Here is a 15860-nt window from a genome sequence, read left to right as displayed (position 1 = left end):
CAAGCTCTTAGCCTAACATCAGCCTGCGGCTTTATGTCTACCCTAGAAATGCTTTGCCAGTGTATCTCCCAGCATGGATGCAACTGTAAAAGCAAAACTGCACTTTGCACCAGTATAGAAACCACCCCCCTCCCCAAGTGAAACAAGCTACACTAGTAAGAGTACAGTTTTGCCAGTATAAACACATCTGCACTTGGAGTTCTGATAGCATAGCTGTGTCAGGGTTCACACCTCTTCACACTCCTGACCAACACAGCCATGTTGATAGGAGTCCAGTGTAGACATAGCCATGAACTGGTACAGAGGTGTCATCCACACAAATAGCTAAAGCAAGCTAAAGAAGAAAGCCAATTGAAGAGGCATATATCTGCATATGGTGTGTTAAAAAGAGAAAAACCACGTAGAGCTTGTCTGTTCATGAGCTCAGCTGAGCAGTAAGATACCAAATGTCTTTCTCTCAGACAGAGAAGGCACTATGCTTTGTGAGGTATGTTTATGACAATATCTTGACAAGTTGAGGTTTAACAACTGATATGAAACTGAGGAATGGGATTAGACTGAACAGATTGTACTACAATAGAGCTGTTTCTTTGGAGCCCGAAGAATTATAACAAAGAAGCTATTCAAACAGCATTACATTTGTGAAGTTAGTCTCCTTAACTTTCAAGCATGTAAGCCACATGCCTCTTGGACATCCTCAGAGCAAGCTACTTACCTTATGCCAGAGACTTTCTTCATATACAGACTCAGTTGCAGCTTGATGGAGCAGTTCATTGGAATTCCCGTGACCTGCATTAGAACAGGAAACCAAGCACTTCTCAGCAATACCTCCTGGTGTTCATGTAGAGGAAAGCGCTTCAAAAAAAACAACTAACAAAGAATTGCAACATGTGAAAGCACACAGTGTATACAAAAGAGGCGAGGGAAGGCGACCAGAAAGAGGGTAAACGGCTCTGAGGAAGACCTTGTCTTAGGAGGCAACCTGTATCATTGTTTTTCACTTTGAGCCTGGGCTACGGGGAGTGCTTAAGCAGAGACAAAGAGGTGTGGCAGTCGAGTCAAGATTCAGAAGACAGAACAGTTGTCTAGGAAGATCGTAACAGCCTCTTCTGGGAAATCTGATGAGTTAGCAGAAGAACTCTGCTTTCAGAAGATACTTGAAAGGGTCCTCCAAGGTGGGCAATCAAACCATTCCTCAAATCACAAGACAAAACAAAAGCTGGCACATAAGAACGGCTGCTACTCTAACAGAGAAACACTAGGTGGAGCTGTAGCAGACCAATATTTTCAAGTTAGCACACAGCAACTCTAGAAGGCCAAATAACTGACTTACACTCTAGCACTCAAAGGCCTAAAGGCAAGCTGGAACAATCAAAAAATCGGGCATTTCTATCCTAGTGTAACTTATGAAGATAGTTTTAGTGCCACTTCAGCTTGCTTTGAAGTTTAAGAGCATGAGGATATTGCCCTGCAGACAACTAAGTGTCAAGGTGGTAAGAGGCACAAAAAGCGAATGCCCACCCACACAATGTTTCATTCTTTGATTCAAGCAGTTTACTCACATTACTTCCACAGTTGTGCTAACATCCATGAGGATGACTGACAGGTGTCTGGCTACAAACTGTTGCAATATCAAAACATCTGTCAAAATGATGTTACTATGGAGAGTTAAAGCTAACAAGATTAAGGCTTTAGCACGATTGCAACATCACTACAGCTTCCTGTTTAAGAGTATTATGCTACCCATACACTATTAAATATCTTCCCCACCATCCCCAGCCTTTCCCACTCCTCTGCTACTAACCTTCAATAGCTTTGTAGTGCAAAGCGACAGAACGGTTTGTGAATTGTGCAGTACTGAGGTTTTATCTCTACAGTTCATGTTTATTACAGCTATTTTAATTAAGCCTTTATTGCCATGGACTTTATTTTATGATCTACACAGATTAGCAAGTAATTGGGGGCGGAGGGTGGAGAATTAATCTTTACCTTTTAAAGAGCCAAAGTACACTTACCTCAGCCCAATATTGTAAAAACATGGCGTGCTTAGCTCTAGAACATCTATTACCCCTCCTTATCCCTGCAGATTGACAAGACATTTGCATGAGAGCTATTGTTTTGGTTGTTTATTTTAAGCCTGTGCATTCGTCTATAGGCAGGCTTAAAACAGCTCTACAAGTGATATCTAGAAGTCAGAACACAGCCCCTTAATGTGTTCAAGATTGCTTTATTGCCCTGCAACCCAACCTCTGGTAAGAGCACCACTGCACTCTCTGCAGGTCCCATGGTTGCTGGTCAGGAGGAAATCCTTAAATTGCATTCTCTGGAGCTTACCAAAAAACCCACCACACTTTACTGAGCGTGCCTTGGGTGCTTGTTACCTGGGGAAACCCTATAAAATACAGGATCCAGAACAGCAGCTAGACTTTAGGATGGTCCTGGTAGCCTACCAAGCTGGAGGTGCCACGTCTACATTGGAAGTGGAAGAGAAACAGGTGAGAAATAGAACAGTCACAAGAGAAGCCAGCCAAAAGCTAGTAACCAGAAGGGAACAGAATAAGGAAGATAACCTTCTGGGGGTAAAGTTTTGGATACAAAATTTAAGATTTAGGATAGGCTTGTCCAAAAGTGTGTTGAAAGGGGTCCAATAGCAATAAGTGCAGGATGCAGAAAAAGTATTTATTCCTCCCTTTTTTTTAATGACAGCAGCCTGTCAGGAGGTCACTGACAGTTCTAGCTGTTGCACAATCACTTGGAAGTGTGCCCTGTTTGTACATTTGCGTATGCTACTGGGCTACTTCTCACAGCATCAAATGGCTTTGCTCTGTAACTTCATGGATAGCATTCCTGTTTGCACTACAGAGCAGAGTCTTACTGCCAGATACTAAGGAAAAGGAAGACATTTCACCCACTACAATAGGTTAGCGGTCAGCTCCAGGTAAGTATTTCCTCCAGGATTAGCTGGTGCTCTTGTAAGACCTGTATGTTGTCTTGACAGACCGTGCAAGAGAACAGCTAAGTTCTGACTAGATACAGCAAAGTGCAGGATCTTGGTGAGGTTCGATGTGCAGTGAGGAACGGGGGAGGGTTTGAACCTCATTTATTCTATTTCTTTAGTACATATTAGACTTTTATTCACTAATTTTGAAAAGCCCCTTAGCAGGGTGAGAAGTCATTCCCAGCGGGGCCATTAAGCCAGAGCCATCAACGCAATTATGCTGGTGCTATGTCTATCTGGCACGCTGTATTTTGCAATTCTCTGGAAGTAGATCAGAAAGTTTTAATTATGGTTTTACAGCCATTTTATCTAAACACATCTCAGCAATAACCATTTAAAATCCTTGTACTATGGAACCTAGTCTTGTGGCAGCAGTTTTAGTGCCAGAGCATGAGGAAGTTGACGGGCAGCCAATGCGCAGCTCTGTTGAGAGCCTACGCTGAAAATGACAGGTTTCAGAGTAGCAGCCGTGTTAGTCTGTATTCGCTAAAAGAAAAGGAGCACTTGTGGCACCTTAGAGTGGAAAAACATTCACTGAATGCATCCGATGAAGTGAGCTGTAGCTCACGAAAGCTTGTGCTCAAATAACTTGGTTAGTCTCCAAGGTGCCACTAGTCCTCCTTTTCTTTTTACACTGAAAATAACATTCCCAGACACCTCATTGTGCAGAGCCTAGACAGAAAAGCATCTAGAGTCTCACTCTCTCAAGAAACAGCCTGCATGAGACTTGAAGCTAGCTCACCGGATGAACGTCAAGGAAGAGCCCATGCTGCTCCTTATTGGGATGTAATCCATCGACGGCTTCCACCAATACAGGGTCAGCATTGTAGAAGTGCGGGTGGGATATGAACACTGGTGCATCTGAACAGAGTTAAGTCACATTAGAGGGTTTGCACGAATGTGCTTATTTATAGGAGTTACTGGCTAAAGAAATGCCAACATGAGATCTTTCGTGTTGCAAGCCAGATCCTTGAGGGTCTGCTTCCCCCTGCCCCCCACAGCTCATCACCCCATGCCCCAGATTTGGGCAGAATGACATCAGACCTAAGCCTACTTTGGCAGATGAGCGTGAAGGAAGGAGATTTCCATACCTTTCCCAGCAGTTTATTCCATTGCTTAGTGAAGCTTAAAATTTCTTAATACTTAACCTACTTTTTCCCTGCTGCAGCTTAATCCTACTACTTCTCACTATCCATGCTGATTTAATAACTCATCTGTATTGTCCAGCATCTTCTATGCCTTTGGAGATCATGAAGCCAGAGGTGTCACAAAACTGACAGGGGCCTTCTGTTCTCCAGAGCAACAGCTGAAAGGTGATTGGGCTTCAGTTTAGCTTCTTCACACCCATGGGTAATTGTGCGTGCCCAACTGATACATCTCTCTTCCCAATTGTGCTTAACTATTTCCCCTCCCTATCAGGTTAGATATGTACAACTTGACTATAGGACAAAAACCTTGCATGAAAATTTATCCGTCCTTACTGCTAATCCCCTGGAGATGCTCAGGATACAACGAAGGGGCTTTTGTATAGCCTATGGACCCATGCCATCTCTGTACACAGCACAAGCCAAGAGTAAAAGGCTTGGTTCTGGAGGGCAACATTCACTGGGTTCTTATGATCTGGATATTAGCAGGTTTAAAACCAGATTACATGGGCTACAAGCATTGCCAGAGGTGGCATGCCGAAAGATAGTCTGTACAGCCCATCAACAGTGGTACAATCTCAAATTAAGACCTGTTGACTATTTTTCTTGGGCCATCAGGCAAGGCAACAGCCTAGAATGATTTTTATTTTATTTTTTTTTAAAAAAAAGCAGTAGAAGTAGAACTGTGCCCATTTTATAAATTATTAGAGCTCCAGCATAACTGCTTGGAGCAAAAACCAAGCATTTTGTCCCCTATTTTCAATAAGCTTTAGAGATCTACATTTGTCGTCATTCTAAAGTGACTGCCAATATCCTAAAACCAGTTCTTGATTTTTTTATTTTTTTTTTGGTTTGCTTTACAGCTTCAGGCCCTACTCCCCACTTCCTTACACCTTACTTTACTTACACTGGGGGCACAGCATGGGGAAAAGTGCTACACAGTCAGAATTCCCCAGACATGCTGCCATTGGTAACTAGTTGTATTACTTAAACAGTAGCAAGACCACAAAGAGATTTGCCTCAAGGGAGTGATGGGAGAACTACTGCTTATGGCTTGAGATTAGCCTAGCCAACACAGTAGAGTAGCCTAGGGTGCATTCCCCGCAATGCAAAGGGAATGGACTGTGTTTCATAATAGCTCTGTCTCCAGCTGCTATTGGACAGACACTGACATACAAGACTCACTCATTCGACAGGTGCTGACATTCTGGATTCCAGATTCCCTGCAGGGGCAGAAACCTTCATTTGGAGGATAATCTGTTCCGTTGGCAAATAAAGTCTTCGGAGCCACAAATCGATAGGTTGGCACCCCTTTAAATACTCCAGACTGCTCATACACTAGCTTCATGGATCTAGAGGGATTACAGTGAAATATCAGAGAGAAGGAAACAGCTCTTCTTACAGATAACTAAGGGGTGCAGATGAACTGCTTTGTGGTGTCACTAAACTATTTGATGGGCCATATCTGCTCTCTCTTGTTTAGTCTCAAGTTTAAGAGAAGGCTCTCACCCCTGTTGCATCTGGGGCATTTCTATCAGGGGTCCTAAGCAGTGGCACAAACAAACAAGTCTATGGGGCACTCTGGTAAGAGGGGAATCAGGAAAGAATACATTGCTGCACTCAAGGAAAGTGAACAGGGATGCAGAGAAGATTCCATGCCCCCTTCCTCATGTAGTTTCACCCAGGTCTCTAGGAGTCGGAGTCCTTCCAGTGGCAGGGCTCCTCTCTTGTCTGGTTCCGAGTACTGCTATCCCAGAACATGTTACTGACCTCTTGACTGGAGACTAAGTACTTAACCCTGCATTCTCCCTTCTAGGAAGCCAAGCTTTTTCTCCTGCAGGAAAGGCAGGTGATCCTTACAGACAGCAGCCTGCAAGGTTCATATAAATACCATGCCAGGCACTGGGGAAACATTCTGTATAGGCGTGGTGTTAATTTCAGTTTGTAAGAGCATGAGAACAAGGCAAGGGGACTGAACTGGAAGTGACCGATGTCATTTCCTTAGTGGGACCCACAGCACTATGACTTGACTGGAGCACTTGAGACTCCACAGGCTTCCATATGCGGAGCGATCTATTTATTCGGAGGGGAGTGGTGACCGCTGCGTGGCATGGAGCTCCAAGAGAAACGGATGGTTACTTTGGCCTGCAGGATATTGCTCATCCTTGGAAGATGACCTTCTGCTTTGTTAGAGAAAGAGAAGGCCAACAAATTATCCTTGCTTGATTCTCACAACCCAAGTCTTGGGACTCTTAATTACTAGGGTGCCCAACCCTGTGACCTTAGCACTAAGTTCTCTTGGTATTGCTTAATGCCTTCTGCACACACAGATGTTACGTTTCTCTTGTAAGACGGCCTTTGGCTTAGTGAGCTAGTTTGCATGGTAACTGGGAAAAAGTTAAAAAATCCAAACATTTTCAATTCTGTTTGCTGTCATAGCAAGAACTTGTTTTGCATTGCAACTGCTACCTAGTAACGCAATTAGCATAGTAGACCAGTGCAGACTCATTTTTTGAGAGCAGCAGATCTTTTGATGGTAAGACGTGCCCAATCAGACAAACAACTGCACTCTGAATATTTGAGATCACTTCAGAACTCCACCTTGAACACTGGATGGTAGCTGAAGTTTAGTTCTACAAATCAGTGTTATTTTAGAGGACAGGTGAGTTATAATGAAAATAGCTATTTCACTAAGCAAGACCATACATCTTCCACCCACTTGCATCCTAAAGCTGAAGACTTTGCACTTCCAGTCATGTGGATAGACATGCAGCATATAAGACAATGTAAGCTAATCTTACCGGCAGGCATCAGGACTATAAAACTCTAGAGAAGAGGAAGGGGTCATGAAAGGAGGCCACATCTCTCCAGAAGTCCCATTGATCATGTTACACTCATCAGACCGCCAGTAATTCAACTGCAAGAAAAGTTGAAAGAGGAATTTAAAAGCCAGACTGACAACTACGTTAGCCAAACAGCCAAGCTAACAGTTTCCTCTACATTTTAGCCCTAAGTTATTCGCTTGTTCTTCATCCTCCACTTCAAAAATAGTCTTCCAGCAGTTCTACCTGGTGAGCAACAGAGCAGTTCAAAGAAGTCTAGAGAGCTCAAACTAAAAAGAGACCCTTCAAAAGAGTGTCATGTAAACCTTGTCTCCCATCCAACACCAAGAGGAAGTCCATTCCCTCAACATTTAAGGACTTTAGCCCCAGGCAGGTGGCCTGTAACCTGAGCCCTGCCACTCAGGGCTGAACCCCTCAGCCCTGGGCAACGAGGTTCGGACTTTGGCCCTGGGCCCCAGCAAGCCTAAGCCACCCTTGGCGACCCCATTAAAACAGGATCCCAACCCACTTTGGGTTCCTAACCCACAATTTGAGAACCCATCTTAGACCTTTGTCTAGCATCAGGCACCATTTTAGCTTCAGAAAAAAAATTGGTCAGCCATAAAAAGAGCTCTTGACTTGGTTAGCAGAATGATGTTAGGCAAAGAGGTGTCTTTTTAGAAAGCTAGAGTTGCTTCCTAGAAAGCAAGGGTACATTTACCTTTTTTAATCCATTCCACGTATCCACAATGTGGATTTGATTGATGTCTGTGGCCCCTGTATACACTGTGAACATTCCTGTATTCGAGTTGTTAAACTGTACAAAAGAAAGAAGAACAACAACTTCCCTGGACCCATCCTATGCAGCAAGATGACAGCATGTGGCAACATCGCTACATTCCTAAGCTTAGTTCTGGGGACACTTTCTGAAGACTAACCAGGTTAGTAAAGACTTTGCTGACTAACTCCTTTGAGGTATGCCTAGGGACATTTTAAGTTCCTCCCCTGCTGGGGCAATGCTGCCTAGCATTTAGAGAAGGGGAATAGGAGTCAGGACTCCAGGGTTCCATCCCCAATCTTGGCACAGACTTACTATGGGACCTCAAGCAAGACTGTGCATCAGGTCCCCTATATGCAAGACACAGATAATGTGGTACAGGAATATGGGAGGCTAAATGAACTACTGTTTCAATGCTTTGATGCAGGGTTCCAAGCAGTGTAGACGTGAACACAGCAAAACTTAACCCATCTCTTTCAAGAAGCTATGAGATCCGTGGCCTTGTGGGCAACGTTCACCTGCATGAACAATCCTATGTTGGCAGAGGGGTAGCCTAAGAGTTGGTTTTAAAGTTACCAAGCACGGGTTTACTTACATCCACAAATAAGCCAAACTTCCCCTTGAAAGGGATCAAACCAGGCATAAAATTGTTCAGCACGTCTATAAGAGGGTCGTCATAGCCCCACATGATCTCTCCCACGGTTCGGTTCATAAAAGCGCCCTGTCCCAAGCCAGCCAGTGCGCCACTTATTAACATCTTCAAAAACTGAGGTAACGTCTCCAGCATAACAGCTGCCCCCTAGGGTAGAGAGAGAGATTCAGACAGGGAATACCAGGATGCCATTTGGTATAGGAAGTGAATGGTAACAAGGGAAAGTGGGTGTCAGCTCCATTGTTTGGCCAGCTGGTCTGAAGCTCCAGGATGGATTCCTCAAGCCAGAGTGTTTCCCCCACCTCGAGCCTTTTGCAGTTACCTCCCACTGCAAGCACAGGATACACAGGAATAATTTCTGCTTCGAGTTCTGCTAAATTCTCATTCAAACCCCATGTGACCCCTAGTTTTACATGGTCACAAGCTAAATTCAACCCAGGTTAGCTAAGGTTAGAGAACCAAAGCCAGCATTCCCCACCCCCACATCAATTCCCTGGAAACACTTGTTTGATTTTTAGAAAAAAACAAAACCCAGTGACACTCAGCAATCACATTGTAACAAGGTCACCAATCATCACAATCCAAGGTACTTTCAGGAGTCCTCTGTGGAGGAGGCCCAGCTCCACCAGGGACAGTTTGAAGTGCTATTGGGACGCTTTCGGTACATGCTCCAGTACCACATGGTGTGAGTAGAGGCTCTTTTATTGTCCAAGAGCTTTGCTGAAGAGAGACTTGATGCTTGCTTCCCCCCATCCCCCAGCTGCTTTACCTCAGCGCTGGCTGCAACACACCATTGGTTTAATACAATATCCCTCATCTACTTGAGAACTGAGCCTGCCCCCCCAAAACATACCCCATTCTGGACACTTTCCTAGTTGCCTAAATAGCTCACTCCTGCGAAAGGGTGGAGGTAAACACCCCCCTCCCTCACTTCCCCCAAGTTTTGGAAGTAGGGATGAACAGGGCAGTATTTTCTGAGGTGGACTGCTCAATTCTGGGTTTTGTGGCTGCCCCCCTCCATCATCTGTGTCTTGACTGAATGCCTTTATACCTGTATGGAGCCACATTTTGCTCAATCACCCCTCCTGCTTACCCAAGAGCAGGTAATTACCACTGTGCAAAGCTATCAAAACTCCCCCAAAAAGAAACAAGTTCCCCATGTCCTGTAGGCCAGTGCTTCTCAAGCTCTCTGATGTGGGGGACCAGCAATCCCCCCCCCCCCCCCCAATGTACGCGCAGACCAGCAGCCGATGGCTCCGGTCTGCGGCACCAGTCCGTGGACCACCATTTTGAGCAGCACTGCTGTAGGCCACAGCAGCCATATGGAGCCGGTCCTTGCTTAAGTCTAGTGTCTATCGTCTAAGCAGGGGAACGCACAGCCTTTGCCAGGCAGGCTGGCAGAGTGTCATTTTAGGGTACTGCAGCAGAGTAACTCCCAACCCCTGCAGACACAAGAGTAAGTAAAACCCCTCCGGAGTTTAAAGTAGTCTTACCATCACAAGGATGTTTGGCACAACAATGTAATCCTCTTCCATCCCGTGAGACAGGTCTGGCTGGAAGTAAAACCTCCGGTATTCCAGGAAGGAAACTGTACCATTATCATGGAACGTTATATTGGTTTTAAACCTGTACTCTCTATTTTAAAAAAAACAAAAAAACCACCAGGCATAAGTAGTCATTGGGGGACTTTCTCCAACAACTCCAGATTACATATCTCCAACCCCCATGCTGCAGGAGTCAGAGTAAAGCTCACACAACATGCTAAGGTTTTGCTAGCACATCACTAGTGCCCTTTCAGTTCTGGCTTCATTAACTCCATGGCTGAAGTTGCTATTAGGTTCTCTTCTGCAAAAGGAGTAGGTGCTTATCCGGCACTTCATGACATATTCTGTAGGAACCATTTCAAGAGATTTGGCTTTGGGATGGGGAGTCTGGGATGAGATTTGTGGTGGGAATATAGCCATTATAAGTGGCCACCTCTCTGCTGTTCTCAGTCTGATATAAAAGAGCAGTCCTGAAGCACTTCTTGAACTGCAGAAGGCCAGCTCTAGTACAATCCTGCGCAGAAGGCCAGCTCTAGTACAATCCTGCGCAGAAGGCCAGCTCTAGTACAATCCTGCGCAGAAGGCCAGCTCTAGTACAATCCTGCGCAGAAGAGTGAAAAGCAGAGGGGAGGAGGCAGGATATGTAGCAGAGAAGAAAAACAGGAAGCCAGAGTGAAATGCAACATAAAGGAAGGGAGTCATCTGGGGAACAGAAAGTAAAATCAGGCCAAGAATTGAGATGAAGAGCAGAGTGCCTGGCTACTTGATTTAACACCCTTTGCTAGTGGAGAGATTCTGTTGCTAGCAGACAGGAATCTGAAAGATCAGTGCATTCTGGGAAACACTGGAACCCATCTATGGCAGCAGCTATTTGCTATTAGTAGCTAGTTACCTTCCAAACCAGTTGACAATCAAATGCAAACTGCTTGTGTGACTTGAATATCGTCCCCTCCCCCAATCTGAGAAAAGAACAGAGTTGTCTACTACCAGTTCACACAAATTCAGCAAATCACAGCTATTAACAAGGGGCAGGAATGCACAACCCTACTCACTGGGGAGCCCAACAAAAAGGAGACAGGATGGTAAGAGTTAATCTCCCCACGCCGCCCCAAGGCAGATATCAACATCTAGATCAACATCTAGATCAACATCTAGCACATCCAACTGGCAGAATTCCCATGCGGATTTAAGTTAAGATCCGGGATTCAATTCAAGGTTCATGTGGCAAATACAGTACAGTAGACCTGCTCCCCTGGGGCTGGGAGTTTTTAGTTTGTGACACAAAGTGTGCACGTTGTGGGATTCTGGAGAACTAGCTAATTATGCCACTTTGAATCAGTGGAAGCCCAAAAGAAAGCCTCGTATTGTGTGAGCCAGGTAAGAATAGAGGCCCAATAATTACAGCAGAGAAAGGACAAGAGTCTTGATTAATCCTAATCTGCTGGAACACACACTTATATTAAGCAGCTTTGCCTTTATTCAGTTTGTAGGCTCATAATAAGCCTACTCAAAACTGAAAGCATGTTAAGATATCTCAACCTACAGGTGATCAACATGGCTTTAGCAGAGTGCTGACTTGCCCGTTCGGACGGCAACGCCGATGTGTATATACAGTCAGGCTCCCAAATCCTACCCAACCAAAAAGGGATTAAAGAGAGCTAATCTTCCCACACAATCTTTCTTGGTCTACTGAACTGACTTTGGGTACAAGTTTGTGTCAGGGACATCTGGTAAGATTACTGTTAACAAATGGAAGGCCATCTGGTCTAATGCCTCCCCCTGCAAACGCACCAAAGCCAAGATTTTCAAAAAGTTACTGATTTTTGGATGTACTCCTTAACATTTCTGCTCCCTTTAAAAAAGGCCAGATTTCAGAGGACAGGTGCCTGGTACTTTTGGAAAAAGTCAGGCTTGTTAAGAGCGAGTGAGTGAGTGTAAGGGGTGCACCTCAATTTGGCAACCAAAATATTGGCCTGAAGTATTACAGCTGAAGTTTAAAAAAAGAGAAGTCGTTCTTTCAGACTTCAGTTTTTACTGTGCATTTTTCTCCTGTGCCTCCTAGCTGCTCTCTTGTTTGCTCAGCTCTGCTTACAACCTTGATCATCTTAGCTAGCTCTGTTTTAATTGACAGCCATGAGCTGGAGGATTAAAAGACGACTTAAACTGTTCCCTGTCCTGCCTTGTCTGGGTTCAGTGATGTATGAGACAGAAGCCCTGGCATGGATTTCAACTATTCTTCCCCCTGGATCTGCATCACTCAGCCCCACGTAAACCTTCACCAAGCTGGAGCAGAACTTCAGGAATAAAAGTCTAACAGTGAACCCTTCATTTTGGCTCAGCTTGTATGAAGGTGATTCTGCCAATAGCAATACTAGACCTGTAAACATAAGGCCCACGCTGATTCACCACTGGCTTGGCTCCCAGACGAATCTCTGTTGGATTCATCACCTCAAAGAAGAAGGCTGACAGGTAAAAAGGAACAGGAACGTCTTTCCACATACTGAAGGCGATGCTATTGGGGTCAATCCTCACATTCTGTAAGAGAAAGCAGACATTTGGGCTAGGCTTTATCACACCTGTATTGTTCCCTCTCACGGAAGACAGTGATTTTACTGTCATTGATGCAATGGACTCGTTACGGAGCAGCTTTTAAAGTGTACAAGACAAAACAGACAAGCGATCCTTACACTGGTCATACTAAGGGCTAAACTGGAAGAAGGCTCTTCGTAGGCTGAACTTTTTTTTTTGGCACAGTTAAAGCCCCCTTGTGAACCTGGGAGCTCGGTCTTTTATCAAATTCCTTTAGTGAGAAGTAACTTTATTAAAAAGTAGAACTTGATCAAGTAGAGCAGGTTAAGAAGATGCAGACAGCCTGGCCTTCGAGGGTATTTGGGGCGGAGCTGCTCCATTTTGCACGATGAGGTGCTTGTTTTGGATTTGAACTAGTGGTCACTGCGCTACCAGCTTCAGCGCATGCAGGTACAGTGGGCTCAGCTTGATACACGGAGCTGGCTTCTCCAGTCACTTTAACAAGAGCATGCTGACTCTCACTCAGTGTTCACACCACACTTTTCACACACATGCTAAATGCAGACACGTTCTTTGATCAAGCCAGCAATGGAGGGTAGAATCTTGTTCAAACTAATTTTCCTCACACCAACCATTCTCTGCCCTGAAGCGCTTACAGTCTAATGCAACCAAGGACAAATCACAACACAGATGAGTGCATGGGATAGCCAAGCTCTGGGAAACCTTTGCATACAGGGCTGTTCCAGACCTAGGGAAGGAGAGACAGCATGAACTAAAGCATATGCCGAGAGCGGCGGAAGTAAACAGAGTGGCCAGGACAGGTGCTCAGGTGGCACAAACAGAACAAGAAACTCTGAGTTTTGCCATAAGCAGCTTTGTCTAAGACAGTAATTTGAGCGGCCACAACATGCTTCCCTTTAATCTGCCTGTATTCGAGCTGCAACAAGCTATCCAGGTTGAAGCCTGATAAGAATCTAGCAGAATCCTCATTCCAATGAGAATGGAAGGCAATTTAAGGCAATTTTTTTCTCAAATTCCATAGCCACAGCAGGATACAAGACCCTAAAAAGATTCTTTGGAAAGCCAGAGAGAGCACCTCTATCTCTGGATTCAACTTGGCTACGTTTGTTTGTACAACTGCACTGCCCCAGAAAAGCCTGCTCATTGGAGGTACAGATGTCAGCAGCACTGACAAGAGCAATACAGGCTTGGAAGAGGGAGATAATATTGATCCTGCAGGCTGATCTACATGAGGCCCACTGACCCCTGAAGAACCCTACCTGCATGGATCGAGACTATTTCGCTACTAATGTGTAATGAGATCGCCCTGGGGATGCAGCTGGGACTGTGGGACCGCTGTGCCCCCTTAATGCTCTCCAGCCGGGGCTGTCTCTCAATACCTAGCTAATGACCAGCAGCAAACCCCTCCAGGCGCTGTGATCACTCAACACAAAAGCATGGAGAGCCCCACACCTGGCTATACTGCATGAATGCTCCCAGAGCCACTCATTAATCACAGAGAAAGGCACTAGAACCAAATCCTCCCAGCACTGTACCTCAGGTCTTGCACTGCTCAAGGTGGGCAGTGCAGGTTTATTAATTGTTTCACCACTTCAGTAACGGAAAGTTGACATACACCAGCCTGTGCCAGACCTGAGCAGATCTGCCCCATGCTTCATACAAACGCACTGGTAAAGATAAACAGTAAAACAAATTTATTGACTACAAAAGTGATAGGCAAAAAGTCAGAGTGAGTTACCAAAAGAAATAAAACATAAGCATGCAGTCTAAACTCTCAGCCCTATTAGACTGGGCAGCAACTAGACTAAGCCGTTTTTCCTCACCCCACTGGATATTTCAGTCCTTAATATACAGGCTTGTTCCTTAAACTTGGGCCAATCTCCTCTGTTGGAGTCTTCAATCTTCTTCAGAGTCCTGGTTGCTTGCAGTGTAGGTGGGGGCAGAAGGGCCCAGTATGTGTCCACTCTGTGTTTTATACCCTCAGTCCAGATGCTTAGAAAAAACAAGTCCAGGCATGTCAGGGCATTGCTTAGTCTCCAGGCAAGGTTTAGCAATCCTCTGGTTGAGCGAATATCTAGCTGATTCCCCAGCTTACAGCATGTTTTAGTGACAACCATACAACACAATTCTCAACTTCATATGCATTAATGATATACATGTATGGATAGAGAAATGACTTTCAGCAGATCATAACCTTTCCCCGGATACCTTACAAGGCATGTTTTATGCAAGCTCACAATTATATAAAAATGAGGAATGTGGGGGTTACAGGATGCTCCCTCAAGGTAAAGCATGTCATAGGTATATCTGGAAGAGGGCACTGGACTCTACTAAGCTGGGGAGGGGGCAGAGGGAACCTTACAGCTTGACGATGGTCAGGGACTCATCTGATATCAAGAGGACATAGCTTGTGGTTTGCAATTGTCAAGTCCTATTTGGCACAAGAGCGTCTTCAAATGGACATCAGTGCATCAGCTTTGGCGTTTCCCCTTCAGCCACTACTCAATCAGGCATAAGCCAGAAGAGAAAGGATACTGCATGAGCTACAAGACTCCGCTTGTTTGTCCTCAGACAAACAAAATTTCCACTGAATGCATCCGAGGAAGTGAGCTGTAGCTCACAAAAGCTTATGCTCAAATAAGTTTGTTAGTCTCCAAGGTGCCACAAGTCCTCCTTTTCTTTCTTCAAAATAAGGAAGAGGAGGAGGGTCTATTAAGTAACATGGCTCAGACAGCAAAAGTGCTGGAGAAAGCAACAAGATTTTAAGCTATTCTAATTGGAGAAGTACTTCCACCAGATCCAGATTACACAGAGCCTTGTGTCCAAGAGCTCCCTCTGATTGTAACCCAAGTCCCAACCTACCATCCAAGGTGGCATGACATGTGCCTAGGCAGCAGGCGGACTCCGACAAGAACGTTCAAGGTCTGGTGTTTCTTTATAAGCATGCATCAAATGAAGAAAGGATCATAGATAGGCGGACAAAGGAAAGATGCCTTGACTGAATATGCCTCCGCTGTGTTAAGGATACCAGGTAATTTTGGTGTAATAAGCAGCATTTCCAGGGCTTTTAATGAGAGATTTTACAAATCCTTAACTCAATAGCCCTGAGACAGGCAAGTTGTCTGGAAATATTCACTGTAGGCCAGCATCTATGTATTAAAATACATATGAAAATAAGATCCTTGCCCCAAAGATTTTACAAGCCCCAGGCACACAATGTTCAAACTGAAGAGGGACTGGGAGTGGAATTTTGCTCTGCTGGATCTGTTAAAATGAACCCAGCCTCTCAACTAGTAAAGTTAGATTTCTTTATGTCACGAGTATCACTTTTGATATTTGATTTGGTGCCTGTTCAATGGTTAGTTTCATTT

At 44.8% G+C, this 15860-nt stretch overlaps 1 protein-coding gene across 2 annotated transcripts in view; it reads right to left on the bottom strand.

Moving 5' to 3' along the window:
- SCARB1 (scavenger receptor class B member 1) overlaps nt 1–15860 on the bottom strand; it is a 39871-nt gene that overhangs the window by 8624 nt on the left and 15387 nt on the right. For both annotated transcript variants that reach the window (XM_073312829.1, XM_073312828.1), the window contains exons 2-9: nt 12317–12474; nt 9889–10030; nt 8339–8542; nt 7687–7782; nt 6945–7060; nt 5329–5495; nt 3741–3859; nt 716–789 (exon numbers count right to left, since the gene is read on the bottom strand). In XM_073312829.1, coding sequence (XP_073168930.1) covers nt 716–789; nt 3741–3859; nt 5329–5495; nt 6945–7060; nt 7687–7782; nt 8339–8542; nt 9889–10030; nt 12317–12474 — 1076 coding nt within the window. The remainder of the gene's footprint in view (nt 1–715; nt 790–3740; nt 3860–5328; nt 5496–6944; nt 7061–7686; nt 7783–8338; nt 8543–9888; nt 10031–12316; nt 12475–15860) is intronic.

This window comes from Lepidochelys kempii, chromosome 15, assembly GCF_965140265.1.
Source record: "Lepidochelys kempii isolate rLepKem1 chromosome 15, rLepKem1.hap2, whole genome shotgun sequence".
Taxonomy (NCBI): Eukaryota; Metazoa; Chordata; order Testudines; family Cheloniidae; genus Lepidochelys; species Lepidochelys kempii.
The sequence above is the reverse complement of the archived record's forward strand: the minus strand, read 5'-3'. Positions and strand labels throughout refer to the sequence as shown.